The 22683-nt window shown below is 40.3% G+C and overlaps 2 protein-coding genes across 5 annotated transcripts in view; one reads left to right on the top strand and one right to left on the bottom strand.

The window, feature by feature from the left end:
• LOC310754978 (uncharacterized protein) overlaps window positions 1-22683 on the bottom strand; it is a gene marked incomplete at its 5' end in the record, with an annotated part of 118521 nt that overhangs the window by 23953 nt on the left and 71885 nt on the right. The window lies entirely within an intron of this gene.
• LOC310754979 (uncharacterized protein) lies at window positions 748-21571 on the top strand. Its single transcript, XM_083631646.1, has 5 exons — window positions 748-882; window positions 8540-8694; window positions 12788-16743; window positions 20328-20798; window positions 21207-21571. The coding sequence occupies exon 3, from the start codon at window positions 12794-12796 to the stop codon at window positions 14966-14968; it is 2175 nt and encodes a 724-aa protein (XP_083487772.1). The 5' UTR covers window positions 748-882; window positions 8540-8694; window positions 12788-12793; the 3' UTR covers window positions 14969-16743; window positions 20328-20798; window positions 21207-21571.

The following is a 22683-nucleotide window of genomic DNA, read 5'->3' as shown; positions in this document are numbered from 1 at the left end:
GCTCAGAGCCCAGCCAAGAGCCAAAGCCCCCCCCAAAGGGACTGAGGGAGATGCTCAGAGCCCAGCCAAGAGCCAAAGCCCCCCCCCCCAAAGGGACTGAGGGAGATGCTCAGAGCCCAGCCAAGAGCCAAAGGCCCCCCCAAGGGACCGAGGGAGATGCTCAGAGCCCAGCCAAGAGCCAAAGCCCCCCCCGCCAAAGGGACTGAGGGAGATGCTCAGAGCCCAGCCAAGAGCCAAAGGCCCCCCCAAGGGACCGAGGGAGATGCTCAGAGCCCAGCCAAGAGCCAAAGCCCCCCCCGCCAAAGGGACTGAGGGAGATGCTCAGAGCCCAGCCAAGAGCCAAAGGCCCCCCCGCCAAAGGGACCGAGGGAGATGCTCAGAGCCCAGCCAAGAGCCAAAGGCGGAGCCAGGGGGCAGCTGCCCCCTTAGAGCCATTAAAAAGAACAGAAATGAATAGAAATCAGAGTTCTGCCCTGGCCACGTGAGTGTGCAATGCAGGGGGGGGCTGAGCTGGGGGGACTCGGCACTGCAAGGGTTAAAGGGAACCGAGCTGCCTTCCTAGAGAGGACAGGATGAGGTTTCCTGCTTCACGCCAGGCCTCCTCTCTTTCCCAGCATCAGGGTCTTTGCCAGGGAGGCTTCTCTTCTCAGAGCCCAATTCTGGGATTGTGCAAGGATGGAGAGAGCGAGAGAGGGCTGAGCTGGGGGACTCGGCTTTGCAAGGGTTAAAGGGATCTGAGCTGCCTTCCTAGAGAGGACAGGAAGCCAGAGGGGGCCGAGTCCTCCAGAGCCAAGGCCCCTCCCTCCCCAGTGTCTCTCCTGCAAGGGCTGCCTCGCTCTCCCCTCCTGGGATCTGGTGAGTCTCCTCTCTCTCTGGGATCTGGTGGGGGTCCCAGGGCTGCAGCAGGGGAGGGGGCCTGGGGGGCCTGATCAGGGAGGGGCCAGGTCTGCAACGCTCTCCTTCCTGGAGATCAGAGGATCCCAAACTCACCTGGCCTTTGCCCCCCCCCCCGAAATCTCCCTTCTTTAAACAAAGGAGTCCCTGGGACTTTAACTCTGTGTGACGTCGCTCAGCGTCACTGCACAACAGAGGGAACAGGTGCAAATGGTTTTCCAAAGCTGGACGAGGAGGTGGACTAGCCCCCCCCCCAAAAAAAAAGGTGGGAGAGAAAGGCCAGGAATAAAGAGCGGGATCCCAGGCCATAGTCTGGCTGCTGCATTGGGGACCAGTTTCCCAGTGTCTCCCAGGGCAGCTCCCCACGGAGGCCACGGCAGCCATCCCCTCGCACCCAGAGCATGGCATCCCAGGACCACATCCTCTCCGTCCCAAAGTGATTGTAGCTGGAAAACCAGCCGGAAATGGGCGCTGCTACTCACTGAGCCTCCAGGGACCTGGGCATCAATGGCTGTGTGTGTGTTAAGCCATCTAAGGGAATAATAATAATAAATTAGCTGCCTATATTTGAAGGGAGATGTCTTTGGCTCCACCCACTTGGCCCTCAGGGGGTTGTCCAGTTACACACCTGGCCCTCAGAGCAAAGAAAAAGGGACCCCACCCCAGGAGTCTGTCTTGAGAGTGGCAGAGAATCCAAGTGCAAGAAAAGGAGACAGAAGCAGGGGAGTGGGGGTGGGGGGAGAGCAACTCCTGAGGACCCCCGGGTGAGGACCCCCACCAGAGCCAAGCATCCATTTTTCACAAGATGCAAATGACTCCTTTGTCAGTCAGTTCCAAATTCATGCATTTACTTTACGGAAGCATTTAATATTTGATGGATTACTGTATTTTAATATTTTGTTGGAAGCCTCCCAGAGTGGCTGGGGAAGACCAGACAGGTGGGCGGGGTATAAATAATAATAATATTAGATGTTGTTGTTGTTAATTGAATTGATATACCACCCTTCATCAAAAGATCTCAGGAACACTGAAAACATAGAACTCATAAAAAGTATACAAATGATACATCACCTCAAATCCTTTAATCAGTTGAGTTTTCTCCTTTCGAAAGAGGCAGGCGGAATCTCCACAGTTGCTAATAGAATAACGTTGAAAGGCTAGTGAAATATGGAGAACCAAGAGCATCTGCTTGGCATGCAGTATTATTATTATTATTATTTACTGGAAGGCAGGAGAAACCAGGCTGATTCACATCACATAAATCCCTTCAGTTGCCTCCACATTTTGCATTGCAATCTTCCTTCTAGGAGGGCTAGAGTATGGTTACCAGATATTTTTCAATGAATCCGGGGACACTCCCCCCCCCCAAGGTGAGTAACAACAGGGAGTCAGTAGTGGGGATGGTGAGGCAAAAGACCCTGGCTCCCTTTCCTTCTGCCAGAAGCCCCCCTCCCTGCTTGTCTCCCACAGCCAGGAGACGTCTGAAAATGGAGGAGCAAAGGCAGGCTGCACTGTTGGATCGTTTGAACCCCAGAGCGGAGGGGACTTGGAAAGCTGTGGGGAGCCAGGGGCCTTCACTCTCAGCAACTGATTTCATGGAGGAAGAGGCTCAGGGAATTCTGCTCAATATTGACCCAGAGCAGAACTCCAATGTATAGTTAGCAGAGTGAAACCTAAACACATTGCAGGATTCCCCCGAAATAGACCAGAGGCAATTATTTATCATCCAGCAGAGCTTTACTGCTACTGAAGGAAAATGAGCATAATGGTCCCAAATCCAAAATGTTCAGGATTGCCCTTGTGTATAAGAAATCCAGTTGCAGCAGACTTAAACTTAACTTATAATAAGTCTAAACCTTATCACTCAGCATACTATGTACAGAACACCAGAAGGAAGAGAGAGAGAGAGAGAGAGAGAGAGAGAGAGAGAGAGAGAGAGAAACCCAGGCTCCTTCTGGCCTCTTCTTATAGTCAGCATGACCTTGACAGAAGAGATGACAGAACCACTTTAACCCAGCTGTACTCAGCTTCTCTGAAGGAATAACCCAAACATCAGGAACCTTCTGCTTGTTTCTTTTATTCAGAGAAGCTTCCGGAACCCTCTTGAACTAACTAGAATAGAAAAGATCAATATCAGATCCATACTTTCTGCACTAAGAAATGCAAAGTGACAGACCCTCTGGGAATGAGCTGCTCTTCTCATTCGGCCTGAAACTCAGCCAAGTCTGTGAATATCGTGTTCTTGCTGATAGAGAGTTAACTCCAGCTGTGAAGTGTGGGATTTCCTGCCCAGATAACTCTGTGACACCAGCCTTCTGAATATTGCCAGTAGGATTCATCTGTAGTTGCAGTTTTCATAGAATCCTAGAGTTGAAAGGGACCCCAGGGGTCATCAAGACCAACCCCCTGCATTGCAGGAGTCTCAGCTAGATCCTCCAAGACAGATGGCCATCCAAACTAGGCTTGTTTTATTTCTATATTCATCACTGAGTGCTAAAATAGGCTTCTAAGCAGCGGACAGACGAGAACAAATAATGTCCAGGATTTACCTAGCCAGCCCCATCCGCTGCAAAATGGATCCTGCCCCCCACTCCTCCCCTTTAGAAATTTGGACAAATTTGAAGCTTTCCTTGATGGGTCGAATTGCAGCTATAAAGATGAATGTATTGCCTAGAATGTTGTTTTTGTTTCAAACATTGCAAATTGTGGACAAGATGGACTGTTTCAAGAAGTGGCAGAAAGATATTTCTAAATTTGTCTGGCAGGGCAAGAAGCCAAGAATAAAATTTAAGATATTAACTGATGCAAAAGAAAGGGGTGGATTTGCCCTGCCAGACTTTAAACTTTACTCTGAATCAGCAGCATTCTGCTGGTTGAAAGATTGGCTACTTCTTGAGAACACAGACATTTTGGATCTAGAAGGTTTTAACAATGTTTTTGGGTGGCATGCATATCTGTGGTATGACAAGGTTAAAGCTCATAAAGCATTTAAAAATCATATTGTCAGAAGAGCATTGTTTAATGTTTGGACAAGATATAAAGACTTACTTGAAAACAAAACCCCAAGGTGGTTATCACCAATGGAAGCGAAGGCTCAGAAAAAGCTCAATATGGAGGCCAAGTGGCCAAAATATTGGGAGATTTTGGAACAAGAAGGTGACAAATTGAAATTGCAGAGCTTTGAGAAACTAAAAGATAAGGTGCGAGACTGGCTTCATTATTTTCAGATAATGGAGGCTTATAATTTGGACAAGAAAATTGGCTTCCAGGTGGGAAAATCCAACTGGAAACAGAACTTTTAGAACCCAAAACTAAGATACTATCAAGGATGAAACGGTTAAATCTGCTATGATTAAATGGGCACAAGATGTTGGACATAACATCATGTTTGCTGACTGGGAACAGTTGTGGACCACAGGTATGAAATTTACGGCATGTAATGCCTTAAAAGAAAATATTATGAAAATGATATATAGGTGGTACAATGACCCCAGTCAAGCTTGCAAAAATTTACCATTTGCCCGATAATAAATGTTGGAAATGTAAAGAAACTGAAGGTACTTTTTTTCACCTTTGGTGGACGTGCCCAAAGATTAAGGCTTTCTGGGAAATGATTTATAATGAATTGAAAAGGTATTTAAATATACCTTTGTGAAGAAACCAGAGGCCTTTCTCCTGGGCATGGTCGGCCAATTGGTGTTAAAAAAGGATAGAACTTTCTTTATGTATGCTACAACAGCAGCAAGAGTTTTGAATCCGCTAATAAAATAGGGAAATACTTGGCCTGGCAACTAAGAGAAAGGAAAAAACAAAATATGATCTGTAGGATAAGGGATGGAGATAAGATAGTGGAAGACCCAAATGAAATAAAAAGGTTGTTTCAGAAATACTATAAGGATTTATATAAAAGAGGTAAGGAGACAGGCTATGATATAGAACGCTATCTGAAAGAACATCATTTACAACAGATATCAACCGAAGAAAAAGAATTATTAAATCAGCTGATTACAGAGGAGGAGGTAAGGAAGGCAATATCAAAGATGAAAATCGGTAAAGCGCCGGGGCCAGATGGTCTGTCAGCCAAATATTATAAAGTACTAAGTGATCAAATAAGCCCAACCCTATGTGAAGTGATGAACAATACTTTAAAAGAAGGGAAGACCCCGAATACCTGGAAGGAAGCCTATATTACATTAATTCCTAAAAAAGATGTGGATGCCTTAGAGGTGAAAAACTATAGGCCAATTTCATTATTAAATAACGACTATAAACTGTTTGCGGATGTAATGGCAGAAAGATTAAAAAAAGTATTAAATAACAGAATCCATAAAGATCAAACGGGCTTCCTTCCAGGGAGACAATTGAAGGACAATGTAAGAAATGTGATAGATATCATTGAATATTTGGAAACTAGAATAGACAAACAAGCCGCTTTGATTTTCATTGATGCCGAAAAGGCCTTTGATAACGTTTCTTGGTGCTTCCTGACAGAAAATCTAAAAACGATGGGGCTGGGTGAAAGGTTTAGAAAAGGTATAGAAGCTATCTATAATGAACAAAAAGCTAAGCTAATAATAAATAACTCAACATCAGAATTTTTTGACATATCTAAAGGGACTAGACAAGGCTGCCCCCTGTCTCCTCTGTTATTTATAACAGTACTTGAAGTACTTACTAAGAGACTGAGAGAGGCAGTGGAAGTGAAAGGGATTAAGGTAGGGATTAAAGAACATAAGATAAAAGCTTTCGCGGATGATATTGTATTAACTCTAGAAGACCCAAAAAATAGTATGAAAGAAGCCTTGCAAAAATTTGAAGAGTTTGGAGCGGTATCAGGCCTCAAGATTAATAAAAATAAGACTAAAATGTTGACTAAAAATCTAACTAAGGAAGATATTGTAGAACTAGAACAAAAGATGGGAATTATGACAGCAAAGAAAGTGAATTATCTTGGAGTGTGGATATCAGCGAAAAATATTAACCTATATAAGGATAATTATGAAGTCACTTGGAAGAATATTAAGAAAGATCTTGAAATCTGGGAGAGATTGAGGTTATCTTTTCTGGGGAGGATAGCAGTTATCAAAATGAACGTTCTCCCCAGAATGTTATTTTTGTTCCAAACCATTCCGGTACTAAAAGGTCTAAAGCAGTGTAAAGAGTGGCAAAGAGCCTTAGCGAGATACATCTGGCAAGGCAAAAGACCACGAATAAAAATGAAAATATTGGTGGACAAAAAAGAAAGAGGGGGATTCTCTCTACCGGATCTAAGTTTATATTATGAAGCGGCGTGTTTATTGTGGCTGAAGGATTGGATAAGATTGGAAAATAGGGACATCTTGGACTTGGAAGGTTTCGATAACAGGTACGGGTGGCACTCGTACCTGTGGTACGAAAAGGTGAAAGTTCATAGAGGCTTTCTAAATCATATTTTTAGGGGACCACTATTCCAAGTATGGGAAAGAAATAAAAATATATTGGAAAGGAAGACACCTTGGTGGATTTCACCAATAGAGGTGTTAACTATAAAAAAAATAAACATGGAAGGGAAGAATGCCACCTATGAAGAACTAACTTGGAAGACAGATAAAGGGATTAAACTTAGACCATATGAAGAGATCAAACATTTATTTACAGGGTGGTTGCAATACCACCAAGTAAATGATCTGCTAAAAGAAGACAAAAAGAAAGTAGGATTTGAAGATAAAAAATCTAAATTTAATGTAGAAGTTATAGAAGGTAAGAACAAAACACTGTCAAGGATGTATGATATTTTGCTGGAGTGGTATACAAAAGATGAGGAGGTGAAGGAGGCTATGACTAAGTGGGCGATAGATATTGGATATAACATCGACTTTGAGAGGTGGTTGGAACTATGGAACAAGAATATGAGATTTACGGCATGCACGGCACTAAAGGAAAACCTGTGGAAAATGATCTACAGGTGGTATCATACACCAGTGAAATTAGCGAAGATTTATAAGTTGAAGGATAAAAGATGCTGGAAATGTAGAGAGGTAGAAGGTGACCTCTACCATATGTGGTGGTCGTGTTGCAAAGTGAGAGGCTTTTGGGAATTGGTTTATAATGAACTTAAAAAAATCTTGAAATATACATTTCCCAAAAAGCCAGAAGCTTTTTTGTTAGGAATGGTCAGTAAAGAAATTAAAAAAGAAGACAAGACCTTGTTTCTATATGCTACGACAGCTGCAAGAATTATGTTAGCACAAAATTGGAAATTAGAAGTAATACCTAACATAAGTGATTGGCAGGTTAAAATGATAAATTATGCTGAGCTCGACAGAATATCAGGAAGAGTAAGGGACCAAGACGAACAGAAATTTCATGATAATTGGAAGAAATATTTAATGTATATGGAATCTAAATCTCAGGTGACACTGGCGGGGTTGAAATAACTCTAACAGCGGGAAAGGCCTATGTAAAAGAGTTAAAAAGTACGCGACTATATAATTTATTCAATACTTACCAAAGGAGTGGAGGGAAGTCCAAGGCTCAGTTGAGACTAGTTCAGTTATGTATTTTATTTATGATTTGTGAAGTGGATATAATTTGTATAAGGTATGTGGTGGATTTTTTGTTTATGTTTTTTCTGGATATATGTGCAAATATGAATAAAAATTTATAATTTAAAAAAAGAAAAAAAAGAAAATGATATATAGGTGGTACAATGACCCCAGTCAAGCTTGCAAAAATTTACCATTTGCCCGATAATAAATGTTGGAAATGTAAAGAAACTGAAGGTACTTTTTTTCACCTTTGGTGGACGTGCCCAAAGATTAAGGCTTTCTGGGAAATGATTTATAATGAATTGAAAAGGTATTTAAATATACCTTTGTGAAGAAACCAGAGGCCTTTCTCCTGGGCATGGTCGGCCAATTGGTGTTAAAAAAGGATAGAACTTTCTTTATGTATGCTACAACAGCAGCAAGAATACTCATTGCAAAGTATTGGAAGACGCAAGATCTACCCACTCTGGAAGAATGGCAGACAAAATTGATTGACTTTATGGGACTGGCAGAATTGACTGGCAGAATCCGTGACCAGGGAGAAGAATCGGCAGAAGAAGAATGGAAGAAATTCAAAGACTATTTGCAAAAATATTGTAACATTAAGGAACACTGAGTGATGTTGGATTGAAATTAAGGGGTTATCAGCTGTAATGATACAAAAGAATATGAAAAAACAGTTCTTTTTTGTACATAAGTAAAAGTATAAGTTACAATAATTTAAGAAGATGGATTGAAAATAAGGTTTATAGCAGTAATGCTATGAGATAAGGATTTGCTGGATGAACAATTTGAACTAGAATACTAGAAGGGGAGGTATGAGGAGGTCAAGGAAATACGTTATTGGAAAATATGATATGAAATTTATGTGTTTTTAATATTTTTTCTTTTTAATTTTTTTTCTCTTTTTTCTTTTTCTTTTTGGTTTGTATAAAATGGAAAATCTTAATAAATATCTTTTTTTAAAAAAGCATAGAATAAAAGAATTCCATTAAAGCGTTAAAATAAGCATCCATAATTAAAATGTGCAGCAAAGCAATCCTACTGAAACAACACAGCAATTAAGAGGAAGGAAAGAACAGAGCATTGTGTAGCAGATCATATTGATCCTGTTTCAGAGGAGAACATTTTCCCTTTTTCTTTTAGGGTCCAGTTTGCTTTGAAGACATCTCTGTTTGTTTCACTGAAGAGGAGTAGGCGTTGCTGGATCCTGACCACAGAGCTCTGCACAAGGGCATCATGGAGGAGAATCGTGGGATCGTGGCCTCTCTTGGTAAGGCTCCCTGTGGGATCGTCCTATCTGCCTGGAAATTCAAAAAATACCTCTATGTGACAAACCTCATACATTTCCACAGAGCTCAGCAGCACTCCCTCCAACACCTGGGAACCTAACACCCCCAAAATAAACCTTGAGCAGCAAATTACACTTTTTTCTTATATATATAATTTTTAAAATTATTCTCCATTTAATATTGTACATTTGCATCATCATTATCCGCTATACCACCCTGGCTCTTTGGAGCGTCAACTTCCTTCCCTGCCACCTCATGGCTTTCAAAATTAACCTTTATATCATTGCAATTTGTACATTTTCCATTTCCTATTACACTCATTGCAGAATGGCTTAAAATTTAAATATAGAAAGGTAGAAAATTTCTCATCACAAGTCTTCAGACAACCCTGCTAGTGATGTTAATTGCTTACAATAATCTTTCAGATATCGTATAAATTTACTCCAACCCTTTTGGAATACTTAATTGTGCTGGTTGTGCTGCCACTGTATTCTGCTCTGGTCAGACCTCACCTGGAGTACTGTGTCCAGTTCTGGGCACCACAGTTCAAGAAGGACACTGACAAACTGGAACGTGTCCAGAGGAGGGCAACCAAAATGGTCAAAGGCCTGGAAACGATGCCTTATGAGGAACGGCTAAGGGAGCTGGGCATGTTTAGCCTGGAGAAGAGGAGGTTAAGGGGTGATATGATAGCCATGTTCAAATATATAAAAGGATGTCACATAGAGGAGGGAGAAAGGTTGTTTTCTGCTGCTCCAGAGAAGCGGACACGGAGCAATGGATCCAAACTACAAGAAAGAAGATTCCACCTAAACATTAGGAAGAACTTCCTGACAGTAAGAGCTGTTCGACAGTGGAATTTGCTGCCAAGGAGTGTGGTGGAGTCTCCTTCTTTGGAGGTCTTTAAGCAGAGGCTTGACAACCATATGTCAGGAGTGCTCTGATGGTGTTTCCTGCTTGGCAGGGGGTTGGACTCGATGGCCCTCGTCTTCTCTTCCAACTCTATGATTCTATGATTCTATTCTATGGTTTTGAATTTTTCCTGTCAGCGTCACCACATCTGCAAAGTCCATCATTTTCATCTGCCAATCTTCTAACAGAAATTCTCACCATGTCAATTAATACTTAGTTCGGGAAACTTTAGCTTTAATTCTGGCCTTAAAACACTTTCCCATGGAGTGAAGCAAGTTTTTTAGTTCTGCAGCTGTAATAATGTGAAACCAGGATAGAATTATTGATCAGAGAGCGGAACCGTCCAGGAGACATTTTGTTAACATTAGTGACAAAAAAAGTGAAGGATGCAATCCTTCAGAATAGCTTTGAAAATGATCTCGTGGTTGCTGGACAGAAAATAGACATCTTTAGAGAAATTCCTCTGAAATTGAGATTAAGAGGAACAAAATACCGATTTTTGACAACGGCTCTTAGGAGAGCCGCCATCAGATACAAATTGGAATTTCCTGAGGGTATCTCCTTTACATACATGAAGATATAAGCTGACATCAGAATTTCAGGCGAGAGAATTCCTGGATAAAAATAGGAGAGAATTAGATCCCAAACAAGACAGGGGAGACCCCAGATCTGAGCAAAAGAAAGCCTTAGAACAACTTGCACTAGAAGAGGCGGCTTCAGGGAAAACAGATATTGTAACTGACTCTGGAAATGGCCAATCTTAAATTATTGAGTTGGAATGTTAACGGCTTAAATTCTGGAGCCAGACGACCTCGGATTGAACATGTAATAGCAAAACAGAAATTGGATATAATCTGTCTCCAAGAGACACATATTGCAAAAAAGCATAAAAGGGTCTTAATTAACAAAAATGGTGTCAAAGGCCGCTGAGAGATCCAGCAGAACTAGGACACCCCTAGCCCGCCGGAGATCATTGACAGTGTGACCTGTTAGGATATTTCCGTTCCACCTGAAAAGGGAGCAGGCTTTGTGAGTCACAGAGTCTGCGTATTTCCTGTTCACAGGAAGTTTATGTTTTGTCTATTACTTTCGTTTCTCTCTCTGTGCCTGAGACACCGAAGCAGGCAGTCATGTTTTCTTTGTTCTGACCAACGCTGAATAAAATTGTAAATAATGCTCTCCTGCGTGCATCTTTTGCTGTGCATTATCTGCTGATAGAGCGTACACCAGCTCTGGAATGTGGCAAGCTATTTCTGGAGCTCGTGTCGCTAATTGAATGATACTGCATGTCTACGGGAGGTCGATGGATCGCAACGGAGACAACGTGGGGTCTTGATGGACTCTGTCTCCCTGGCAGTATCCCAACATGACCAAGGGAATTTCAGTCCCATGGTGAGGCCTGAAACCCGACTTGAAGGGATCCAGCAACATGACATGGAGCTGAATCATGCTGAAATAGAAAACAAACAAACAAACAGAATAGAAAGGTTCAGTATCTGGGAAAAGATCACATGCAGAACGCTTCAGTTTGGGCTCTAGTAGTTCATTTATGTATTTTAGAGAATTTACATTCCCTTTGATGACACAAATTCTGCCCACACCTTTTGCTATCATACAACCCCAGATCATCACACTATCTGGGTGTTTCATGGTCGGTGTAATGCAAGTAGGATATAAATCGGGTCGGCAAGCCTTACCCCGTCTGGGCCACTTCACTCCCACAAACCGGATCCGTGGGTCAGATCGCGCGTGTGAGCGCGATCTCTGCCGTGTGCATCTCCGCAGAAGTGATTTCCGGCACTGCAGAAGTGAGTCCCTGTGCTGTGCTGCGCGCCGCTGCGCCGCACCGCGCCGGTTTAGCGCAGGACGTGGGAATGTGCTGAGCAGATGGCTCAGTTCGGGGAGCAGCTTGTGGGCCAGTTGAACGACTCCCGTGGGCCGCTTTTGGCCCATGGGCCACTGATTGCCAACCCCTGATGCAAATCTCAATTCTTCTCCTCACATATTTCATGCCATCAGTACCAAGCAAGGAGATTTGGGTCTCATCACCCCAAACAACACTGTCCCATTGTTCTGCTGTCCAGTTAACATGGGTTTTAGTCCAGTTTAATCTTTCAACCTTTGCTTGAGAGATAACAATGGCCTTTTCCTTAGAATTCTAGCATTTAGACCAGTCCTTGCACTCAACTTCACATTACATTGCGCCATGACATCTTGTAGACACCCAGATGATTTTCTTCTGACACGTAGGCATAGTCTCTCCATTTTCGATCGTCACTTGCTGTTGTGCCTTTACCAGTCTGATTTTGTAGTAACTGAGTCTCCTTATACCTCTTCAAAAATATAGAAAGGCCAGCTTTTGTTACGTTTCCCCCAATCTTGCTTCTAATTTCTCCATAACTATAACCTTCTTCACTTAATAGTACTATTTTACATTTCTTTCTTGGTGTCCAGTCAACTCTTTGTGCCATTAAAAAAATTTATTATGTTCGGCAAACTCGCTAAATGAAAGAACACAAAAGAACCAACAACAACTTGATAGCAATCACATAACACACTGACAAAACAAAATAAAAAAATTCCTTCCAGTAGCACCTTAGAGACCAACTAAATTTGTTATTGGTATGAGCTTTCATGTGCACGCACACTTCTTCAGATACCAGCTCCTACCAATAACAAACTTAGTTGCTCTCTAAGGTGCTACTGGAAGGAATTTTTTATTTTGTTTCGACTAAGGCAGATCAACATGGCTACCTACCAGTAACACTGACAAAAGTCATCCTAAGCAAGTTGTGATTCCTTTTTCTGGTTATTTGGCTATAACTTTTGATTGAATACACATAATTGAACACTTTTGTTGCATTACATTTTTGATTATATTATCTTTCCATTGATAAATAATTTCACGATATTACTACAAAAGAAGTGGTGTTATGAGCCGGTGTTATAAGCCATCAAACCTCTGAAATACACCTTCTCCCAAAAGTCTTCTACAATTTTGGCCACTACTGTATATCAAAACAGCAACATTCAACAACCATCAAAATCTAATAATAAATATGTTAGTTAATGACAAACAACAAAGCTAATGAAGACACCCAAAACTCCCTTCAGTTCTTCATTTGTTCCTGAGGCTCTAATCCCTTTTTGCCTCCATTGCAGATTGAGATGAATTGGAAATCGAGAGCAAGGGTGACCACAGCAAAATCTCCAGAGGAGAAGCCACGGAAAAATTTGGAGTGTGGAGAAAGCTTCAGTCAGAGCTCCCATTCTACATCCCATCAAAGAAATCTCATTGGAAAGAAACCCTATCAGTGCATGGAATGTGGAAAGAGCTTCAGTCAGAACTCCAATCTCACTAAGCATCAGATAATTCATACAGGGGAGAAACCCTATCAGTGTGTGGAATGTGGAAAGAGCTTTAGTCAGAGAGGCCATCTCACTAGGCATCAGAGAATCCATACAGGAGAGAAACCCTATCAGTGTGTGGAATGCAGAAAGAGCTTCAGTCAGAGCTCCCATCTCACTTCCCATCAGAAAATTCATGCAGGGGAGAAACCCTATCAGTGTGTGGAATGTGGGAACAACTTCACTGATAGATCCTCTCTCTTTTCCCATCAAAAAATTCATACAGGAGAGAAACCCTATCAGTGTGTGGAATGCGGAAAGAGCTTTAGTCGGAGAGACTCTCTCTTTTCCCATCAAAGAACTCATACAGGGGAGAAACCCTATCAGTGTGTGGAATGTGGAAAGAGCTTCAGTCACAGCCAAAGTCTGACTTCACATCACAGAATTCATACAGGGGAGAAACCATATCAGTGTGTGGAATGTGGAAAGAGCTTCAGGAAGAGCTCCTCTCTCACTTCCCATCAAAAAATTCATACAGGGGAGAAACCCTATCAGTGTGTGGAATGTGGAAAAAGCTTCAGTCACAGCCAAAGTCTGACTTCCCATCAACGAATTCATACAGGTGATAAACCCTATGAGTGTGTGGAATGTGGAAAGAGCTTCAGTAGGATAGACACTCTCAATTCCCATCAAAGAATTCATACAGGTGATAAACCCTATCAGTGCATGGAATGTGGAAAGAGCTTCAGTCAGAGGTCCTCTCTCACTTCCCATCACAAAATTCATACAGGGGAGAAACCATATCAATGTGTGGAATGTGGGAAGAACTTCACTGATAGATCCTCTCTCACTTCCCATCAAAAAATTCATACAGGGGAGAAACCATATCACTGTGTTGAATGTGGAAAGAGCTTCCGTCAGAGCTACGATCTCACTTCCCATCAAAAAATTCATACAGGGGAGAAACCATATCAGTGTATGGAATGTGGAAAGAGCTTCAGTCAGAGCGCCCATCTCACTTCCCATCACAAAATTCATACAGGGGAGAAACCATATCAGTGTGTGGAATGTGGAAAGAGCTTCAGTCATAGTGCATCTCTCACTTCCCATCAGAGAATTCATACAGGAGAGAAACCCTATCAGTGTGTGGAATGTGGAAAGAGCTTCAGTCAGAGCTGTGATCTCACTAAGCATCACAGAATTCATACAGGGGAGAAACCCTATCAGTGTGTGGAATGTGGAAAGAGCTTCAGTCATAGTGCATCTCTCACTTCCCATCAGAGAATTCATACAGGAGAGAAACCCTATCAGTGTGTGGAATGTGGAAAGAGCTTCAGTCGGAGCCAAAGTCTGACTTCACATCACAAAATTCATACAGGGGAGAAACCATATCAGTGTGTGGAATGTGGAAAGAGCTTCAGGAGGAGCTCCTCTCTCACTTCCCATCAAAAAATTCATACAGGGGAGAAACCCTATCAGTGCATGGAATGTGGAAAGAGCTTCAGGAGGAGCTCCTCTCTCACTTCCCATCACAAAATTCATACAGGGGAGAAACCGTATCAATGTGTGGAATGTGGAAAGAGCTTCAGTCAGAGCGCCCATCTCACTTCCCATCACAAAATTCATACAGGGGAGAAACCATATCAGTGTGTGGAATGTGGAAAGAGCTTCAGTCATAGTGCATCTCTCACTTCCCATCAGAGAATTCATACAGGAGAGAAACCCTATCAGTGTGTGGAATGTGGAAAGAGCTTCAGTCAGAGCTGTGATCTCACTAAGCATCACAGAATTCATACAGGGGAGAAACCCTATCAGTGTGTAGAATGTGGGAAGAACTTCACTAATAGATCCTCTCTCACTTCCCATCAAAAAATTCATACAGGGGAGAAACCCTATCAGTGTGTGGAATGTGGAAAGAGCTTTAGTCGGAGCTACTCTCTCACTTCCCATCAAAGAATCCATACAAAGGTTGGAAAAACCATTATACAGCTTTAGGAGACAGGCAAATCAGCACCTTTTAAACCAGGCCTTTGGCTGATTGACATGTAATGTCCTTTTCAAATGTGGTGGGGAGTGGGGTTACAGATGTGTATTGTGTTTTTATATTGTGCTTTTATGTTGTAACCGTCCTCCGACATCTGGGAACAGGGATTAGGAGCCTACCCTTAGAGGCCGAGGGGTCTTTGCCCCCCAATAAAACATTTGAGGGGGCCACCCCCCCAGTTGGTAGGCATTGACATTCCAATGGCATGCATGCATCATGTGATTGATTGTGCTAGGCGGCCTGATCCCACCACCAATATTTTATTTGATTCAGCGCTACTGGGTCGAGTATTATACAAACTAAATAAAGACATAAATCGCCTTCCTTTGCACATGTTCCAGCTTGTCAATATCCTTATTTATTTTCATCTTTAAAATTTATGTCCCTTCGTCTGAAGATTTCACAATATAAACATACTAGATGAAAGCATGGCTTTCTCAAAAACAAGTAAAGCCAGAGAAATCTCTCCTCCCCTTTTTTTGGATGGAGTTACAAACTTTGTTGATCAGGGGAGAGCTGTGGAAATAGTGCATCTTGATTTCAGTAAGGCTATTGACAAAGTGCCCCCATGAAATATTTACGTGGAAGCTGGTAATATGTGAGCTGAATGAGGTAACTGTTAGGTGGATTTGACTGACCAAACCCAAAGAGGACTCCTTCATGGTTCCTCCTCATCCTGGGGAAAAGTGACCAGTGGGGTGCTGCAGGGTTCTGTCCTGGGCCCGTTGTTGTTCAGCGTCTTTAAAAATGACTTGGATGAAGGAACTGAGGGGATGCTCATCCCATTTGCAGACGACACCAAATGGGGAGCGGAGGCCAATGTGGCAGAAGGCAGAATCGGATCAAGGGCAGGAATAGTACCACTTTATTCTGCCTTGGTCAGGCCTCACCTAGAACACTGTGTTCAATTCTGGGCATCACAATTTAAGTATCCAAAAGGTGGGGGAACACAGTCCGTATTCCTTTTATAACATGTGGCCAATGTTTATTGAATACATGTATTTTTAATACTGTTGTAGGAATCCACCCAGCACTCAGTAATTGTTATTAAACATTAAATATGGGGCGCTTAAGCACTACCCACCCCCCGATCTCTCAGAGCGAAAATACCTCTGTGGGCGGGATCGACAAATAGGATAGCTTGAAGAACACACCAGCCCTGTGTGTACCTAGAGGGAACCACTGTATATATAGGGATAGTAAGTTGTGATGGCAGTGAGTCGCGGATGAGTGCAGTTCATTTATAAAGTTGGTTTTATTCCAAGAAAAGAACAGATTACCAGGAGCTCCTCTCCCGTGAGCTGGTTGCCATTATGATGATGACTCAACTAAGTTCTCAGTGTCACGTTTCATCCTACAAATGCAACGTGGGAGGAACCTTCTCTTCATACTCTGTGACGAATCGCATCCTTTTTCCTGTCCCCCCCCCCCCCGCTCTTGAATACTCAAAGGCTGGCCAGCCATTTCTGAGAGGCTATCTGTGGAGTTTGGCCTTTCACCTACATTCTGGGAGAGTGTTTCCATGACAACCTCCCCTCTCTTTGATCTGGGCCATCTTCCAACCCTGGCAACTGCTTAGAATCAGAAGCTTCCTGTATCCTGACATCAGTGTTTATATAGAGAAGAAATAAAAATGTCAACTAATACCAAGAAAGGACAGCCAATCCCAACACTCCTTAGTTTAACGGCAAGATGCCGCTCCGTAGTGTTTGAGCTTATTGTGGTGGTTTTAAAAAAAGAATAAGCAGAGTAAAAAGAACAGGACTTTGAAAGGGGGGAGCTGCTGAGCTGCCTGCTGCTGCCTGCGTACTAAAAATTTTATGGACTGTGACTGGGTGACTTGACACGAACCCGGTTCCCCAGATTAGGTGACTACCGCTCTTAACCACTACACCACACTGGCTCTCATGCAAGAAACTCATGTCACCAGATTACATAGAAAAGTACTTCAGAATAAGAGACTTGGACAGGAATTCATTTCATCGGACAAAGTGAAGAAAAGAGGAGTGGTCTTCTATTAAAGTAAAATGGAATCCTAAAATGTTTAAAGATGAGGAGGGAAGATATATTGCAGTAGAAGTCAAGGCACAAGGCGAGAAATATTTGCTCTTGGGAATTTATGCACCAAATGATGGCAAAGCGGAATTTTTTAAGAATCTGGAAACAAGACTTCTGGATTATATGGATTACAAATTGATTTTGATGGGAGATTTGAATGGTGTCGCATCAATGCTTATGGATAGAACACAGAGACAGAAAGTTATGAATTCTGGCAGACTACCAAAGGTCTTTTTTGAAATGGTGGACAAATTTGATCTGTCAGACATATGAAGAGTGAGAAATCCAGCAGAAAAAGCCTTCACATTCAATTCCGATGCAAATCAATCACTCTCAAGAAATGACTATTTATGGATATCCAGAGACATTGTTCCCAGAGTAACCAAAGTTGAAATATGCCCAGACTCTGATCATAATGCTGTGTTATTGGAAATGAAAATATTTCTGCAGGGATCCTTCAGATGGAGAATGAATGATGATTTGTTGAGGAATGAACAGACAACTGGGAAAGCCCAAAAGACTCTTAAAGATTACTTTGAGATATGGAATAAGAAAATAGACAATATTTTGTCTCAATTAAAAGATAGAAGAATTTGAGATGTAACCCAAAGAACCTGCAGATCCAAAAGGAAATTAAAGCTTTACAGATTCAGTATTCCCAGAATATAAACCAGGAAATAGAATGGAAAATAAGGATGATGAGACAAAGGAATTTTGAATCTGCAAATAAATGTGGAAAACTGCTTGCTTGGCAATTAAAAAAGAGACAGAAACAAAGTACTATTACTAATATTGTATCAGAAGGAAAGTCTGTGGAGAACCTTGTAGAGATAAGAAGATGCTTTCAGAAGTATTATAAACAGCTGTATAAAAGTGGAAAAGAAGATAAAGATAAAATTGAGCAATTTAAATGGATTGCAAAAAATTCCCTAAAGTAAAAAGATCCTGCTTAATGGATTGATTACAAGACAAGAGGCTGAGAATGCAATAAATGAGATGCAGCTAGGCAAAGCACCAGGGCCAGATGGTTTGTCAGCAAAGTACTATAAGACCCTGAAAGATTAGCTTATTCAGCCAATGATGGATGTATGCAACAAGATATTAAGAGGGGACAAAGCACCTGAAACCTGGAAAGAAGCTTTTATAACCCTGATGCCAAAACCAGATCAAGATAGATCCAACGTGAAAAATTATAGACCAATCTCACTACTCAAAGTGGATTACAAAATTTTTGCTAACCTTTTGGCCAATAGGTTGAAGAAGGTGCTAACAGATTATATTCACAAGGATCAGGCAGGATTTCTGCCTGGGAGACATATGAAAGATAATATTAGGAATATAATCGATGTGTTAGAAAGGTTGGATGTTAAAAAAAAACTCTAAAGCGATGTTAATGTTTATTTATGCTGAGAAGGCCTTTGATAATGTTTCATGGAATTTTATGAAAAGGAATTTAGAAAGTATTGAGGTTGGACAAGAATTTTTAAATGGTATTAATGCGATCTATTTTGAACAAAAAGCTAAAATTATAGTTAATAATGTGGTTTCAGAAGAAATTAGAATTTAGAAAGGAACCAGGCAAGGGTGCCCACTTTCCCCTCTGCTTTTTATTTCGGTCCTGGAGCTTTTGCGAAATATGCTAAGAAAAGAGGAGGAGGTTAAAGGAATAACAGTAGGCTCTAAACAATATATAGTGGTACCTCGGGTTAAGTACTTAATTTGTTCCGGAGGTCCGTACTTAACCTGAAACTGTTCTTAACCTGAAGCACCACTTTAGCTAATGGGGCCTCCTGCTGCTGCCACGCCGCCGGAGCACGATCTGTTCTCATCCTGAAGCAAAGTTCTTAACCTGAAGCACTATTTCTGGGTTGGTGGAGTCTGTAACCTGAAGTGAATGTAACCTGAAGCGTATGTAACCCGAGGTACCACTGTAAGTTAAAAGCCTTTGCTGATGATCTGGTGTTAACTTTAGAAGACCCAGACTCCAGTGCAGTGAAAGCACTGGAGCTGATTCAGGAGTTCAGACAAGTAGCAGAATTCAAGTTAAATAAGAGCAAAACCAAAGTGTTGGGGGGAAAACTTAGATAATGAGGAGAGAAAAATCCTTCAGGAAAGATAGGCCTTGTTTTTGTGCAGAAAGTGAAATATTTGGGTGTGAATTTATCAGTGAAAAATTTGAATTTATATAAAGATAATTATGAGAAACTATGGAATGAAATTAAGAGAGAACTTGAGATCTGGTCAAATTTAAAATTGTCGTTAATGGGCCGAATATCAGTGGTTAAGATGAACGTATTGCCAAAGATGTTTTTATTCCAAGCTTTACCAATTATTGACAGTGTTAGACGTTTTAAAGAATGGCAGAAAGCATTGTCTAAATTTATCTGGCAGGGGAAAAACCCCAGTATTAAAGATAAAATATTAACAGATGCAAAAGAGAGAGATGGATTTTTCCTGCAAGATTTGAAGATTTATTTTGAGGCAGCAGCTTTCTGCTGGATTAAGGAATGGATTCAAATAGATAATGCTGATGTGTTAGATTTGGAAGGATTTGACAATGTATTTGGTTGGCATGCATACTTATGGGATGACAAGATATTGGCTCATAAAGGTTTTAAAAATCATGTAATTAGAAAACCTTTATATAATGTATGGATAAGATATAAAGCTCTCTTGGAAAGGAAAACACCCAGATGGTTTTCACCAATGGAAGCAAACGCACCGAAAAAGTTGAATATGGAGAGTAAATGGTTGAAATATGCTGATTTACTAGTGAAAGATAATGAAGAATTTAAATTAAGACCATTTGATAAAATTAAAGATAAATTGGATGGATGGTTACAATGTTATCAGATTAATGAACTATATAAATTTGATAAGAAAAATGGTTTTGCAACAGAAAAATCTAAATTGGAAACGGAATTGTTAGATACCAATGTTAAAAATCTCTCTAAAATGTATAATTTGTTGTTAGAATGGCATACAAAGGACGAACAAGTTAAATCTGTGATGATAGATTGGGCAAGAGATGTTGGACACAATATAATGTTGGCAGAAAGGGAAAGGCTGTGGAAGAAAGGGGTTAAGTTTACTGCATGTACTGTATTAAAAGAAAATATTATGAAAATGCTGTATAGATGGTACTTAACCCTAGTGAAATTAGCAAAGATGTATCATACAAATCATAACTTGTCTTGGAAATGCAAAGGAAAAGGAGGTACTTTCTATCATATGTGGTGGACGTGTCCTAAGGTGAAAGACTTCTTGGAAAAGATATATAATGAGTTGAAAGAAATGTTGAAAAATACATTTATTAAAAAAAAGAAGCCTTTCTACTTGGAATAATAGGACTGGAATTGCCCAAAAAAGATGTTAGACTGTTTTTGTATGCCACTACAGTGGCAAGACTTTTATTAGTCAAAAATTGGAAATCACAAGAGATACCAACAATAGAAGAATGGCAGATGTTGAACCTTTTTGGAGCTGGCCGGCCTGACTGGAAGAATCCGTGACCAGAAAGAAGAGGAGACACAAGAGGACTGGAAGAAATTTAAAGACTATTTAGCTAAATATTGTAATATAAGATAAAGAGAAATTTCTTGGAAGTAATAATTAGACTTAGGAGTAGAATAAGTATATGTTGTTAATAAGCATTAAGGATTAGAATATTAATAAAGGAGAAGTTGTTAGTAAATGAAAGAAGTTAATATTATTAGAAACATTGTAAAATTAATGAATGTTAGAAAGCTGTTGGAATGAAGTTATATGGCTTTAGCAGAAATGTTATAAAGAATTAAGTACAAATAGATTGTTAATGGATTAAAGGGAAAAATAAGGTTAGAATGTGTTAATATAAATTATAGGACAGAAAACTGAGGAAGATGGAAAGGATTTGCTGAAACAGTTAATTGAAGTGGAATACAAAAAAGGGAGGTGCAAGGAGGTCGTTGAAACAAGTAAACAAAAGATAAGATTTTGAAAGTATTTGATGTGTTTTTGTTTATGTTTTGTTTTGTTATGTATATGTAGTGCTTTTGTTTTTGTATTGTATTGTTTTGTTTAATTCTTTTTCTTTTTTTGTTGTAATCTTTAAACTCTTCATAAATATTATTTTTTACAAAATATTATTAGAAATATGAATTTGGAGAACTGCTAAACAGGTGATATAATGAAATTCAGGTAGAGGGAATTCGAGGAAGTCAGTTATCAATGAAATGAAACTAGGATTTGGAAGTAGAAATTCTTCTTTATGTGTTTTTATTTGTTTTTGTGTATTGTAATGTTTTTCTTTTTTCTTGTTTCTTTTTTATGTGATAAATGTGAAAACCAATACAAAATTGGGGGGGGGGGGGAGAAAGAGAAGGACAGGAAAGTCCAGGAGGATAATAAAAGAAGTAGAGTTTCCCACAACTATATTATTGTACTTAAGTGCAGTTCCATATTTGATGTTGATATTTGACTTTGTGTCTAATAAAAATTCATGAATTTGAACATTATATCGTGGAACATCAATGGTTTGAACAATAAGGTAAAAAGGAAGAAAACTGAACATATCTTAAGAAAGAAAAATTAGGATGTCATTGGTCTCCAGGAAACACATATAGCAAAGAAACATGACAGTGTTTTGATAGATAAGAAATTAGGAACAGAATACATAGCTTCAGATGTTTCCAAAAAGAGAGGAATAGTTATATATATATATATATATATATATATATATATATATATATATCAAAAGATAGATGCAAAAATCCTACTTAAAGGTGACAAAGGAAGAATATTAGGAATACAATTGACAAAAGGCAGAGAAGAAATAATTTTGGTGGGGGTATACGCAGGGCCGTCTTAAGCATAGCTGGCGCCATGGTGCAAAGATCCCTCCGGCGCCCCTCCCCCCGTTCCCCAGAGTTCATGACCTTTTTTAAGGGGGAGGGAACCCCAAAGTTGTTGACTTTTTTAGGAAAGGTTCCCCAGAGTTCCAGAATTGTTGACCTTTTTTTATATATAAAATATTTATTAGATTTTACAAGAAACAGAAAATTACAGAATAAAAAGAAAGAAAAAAGAAAAATACAAAAAATACAAAAACACAGAAAAAAGAGAATACAAAACACAGAAAAAATACATAAAGAAAATTAAAAACAAATCCATTTTTTCCCATATCTTGAATTTTGTTTGCTTATTTCCCTGACCTCCTCACACCTCCCTTTTTTGTATTCCCATTCACATAATCAGTTCAGCAAATCCTTACCCTCTTTCAATTATCTTAACTCTATATCTCGACATATTATATCTATATATTTTCATCCATTATCAATCCATTTTTACATATTCTTATTAACCTTGTTGCTAATGCCGCTTAATTTCAATCCAGCATCATTTTAACATTCATTAATTTTACAATGTTTCTGCAGATAGTCTTTAAATTTCTTCCAATCTTCTTCCACCAACTCTTCTCCCTGGTCTCGGATTCTGCCAGTCATTTCCACCAGTTCCATATAGTCCATCACCTTCATCTGCCATTCTTCCAGGGTGGGTAAATCTTGTGTCTTCCAATACTTTGCGATGAGTATTCTTGCTGCTGTTGTAGCATACATAAAGAAAGTTC

Source organism: Podarcis filfolensis, assembly GCF_964270895.1.
Source record: "Podarcis filfolensis genome assembly, contig: HAP1_SCAFFOLD_61, whole genome shotgun sequence".
NCBI classification, from domain to species: Eukaryota; Metazoa; Chordata; class Lepidosauria; order Squamata; family Lacertidae; genus Podarcis; species Podarcis filfolensis.
This window is presented reverse-complemented; position numbering and strand designations above follow the sequence as displayed.

Coding starts and splice junctions, on each gene's coding strand:
- LOC310754979 (XM_083631646.1), top strand. CDS start 12,794: ATGAATTGGAAATCGAGAGCAAGGGTGACCACAGCAAAATCTCCAGAG.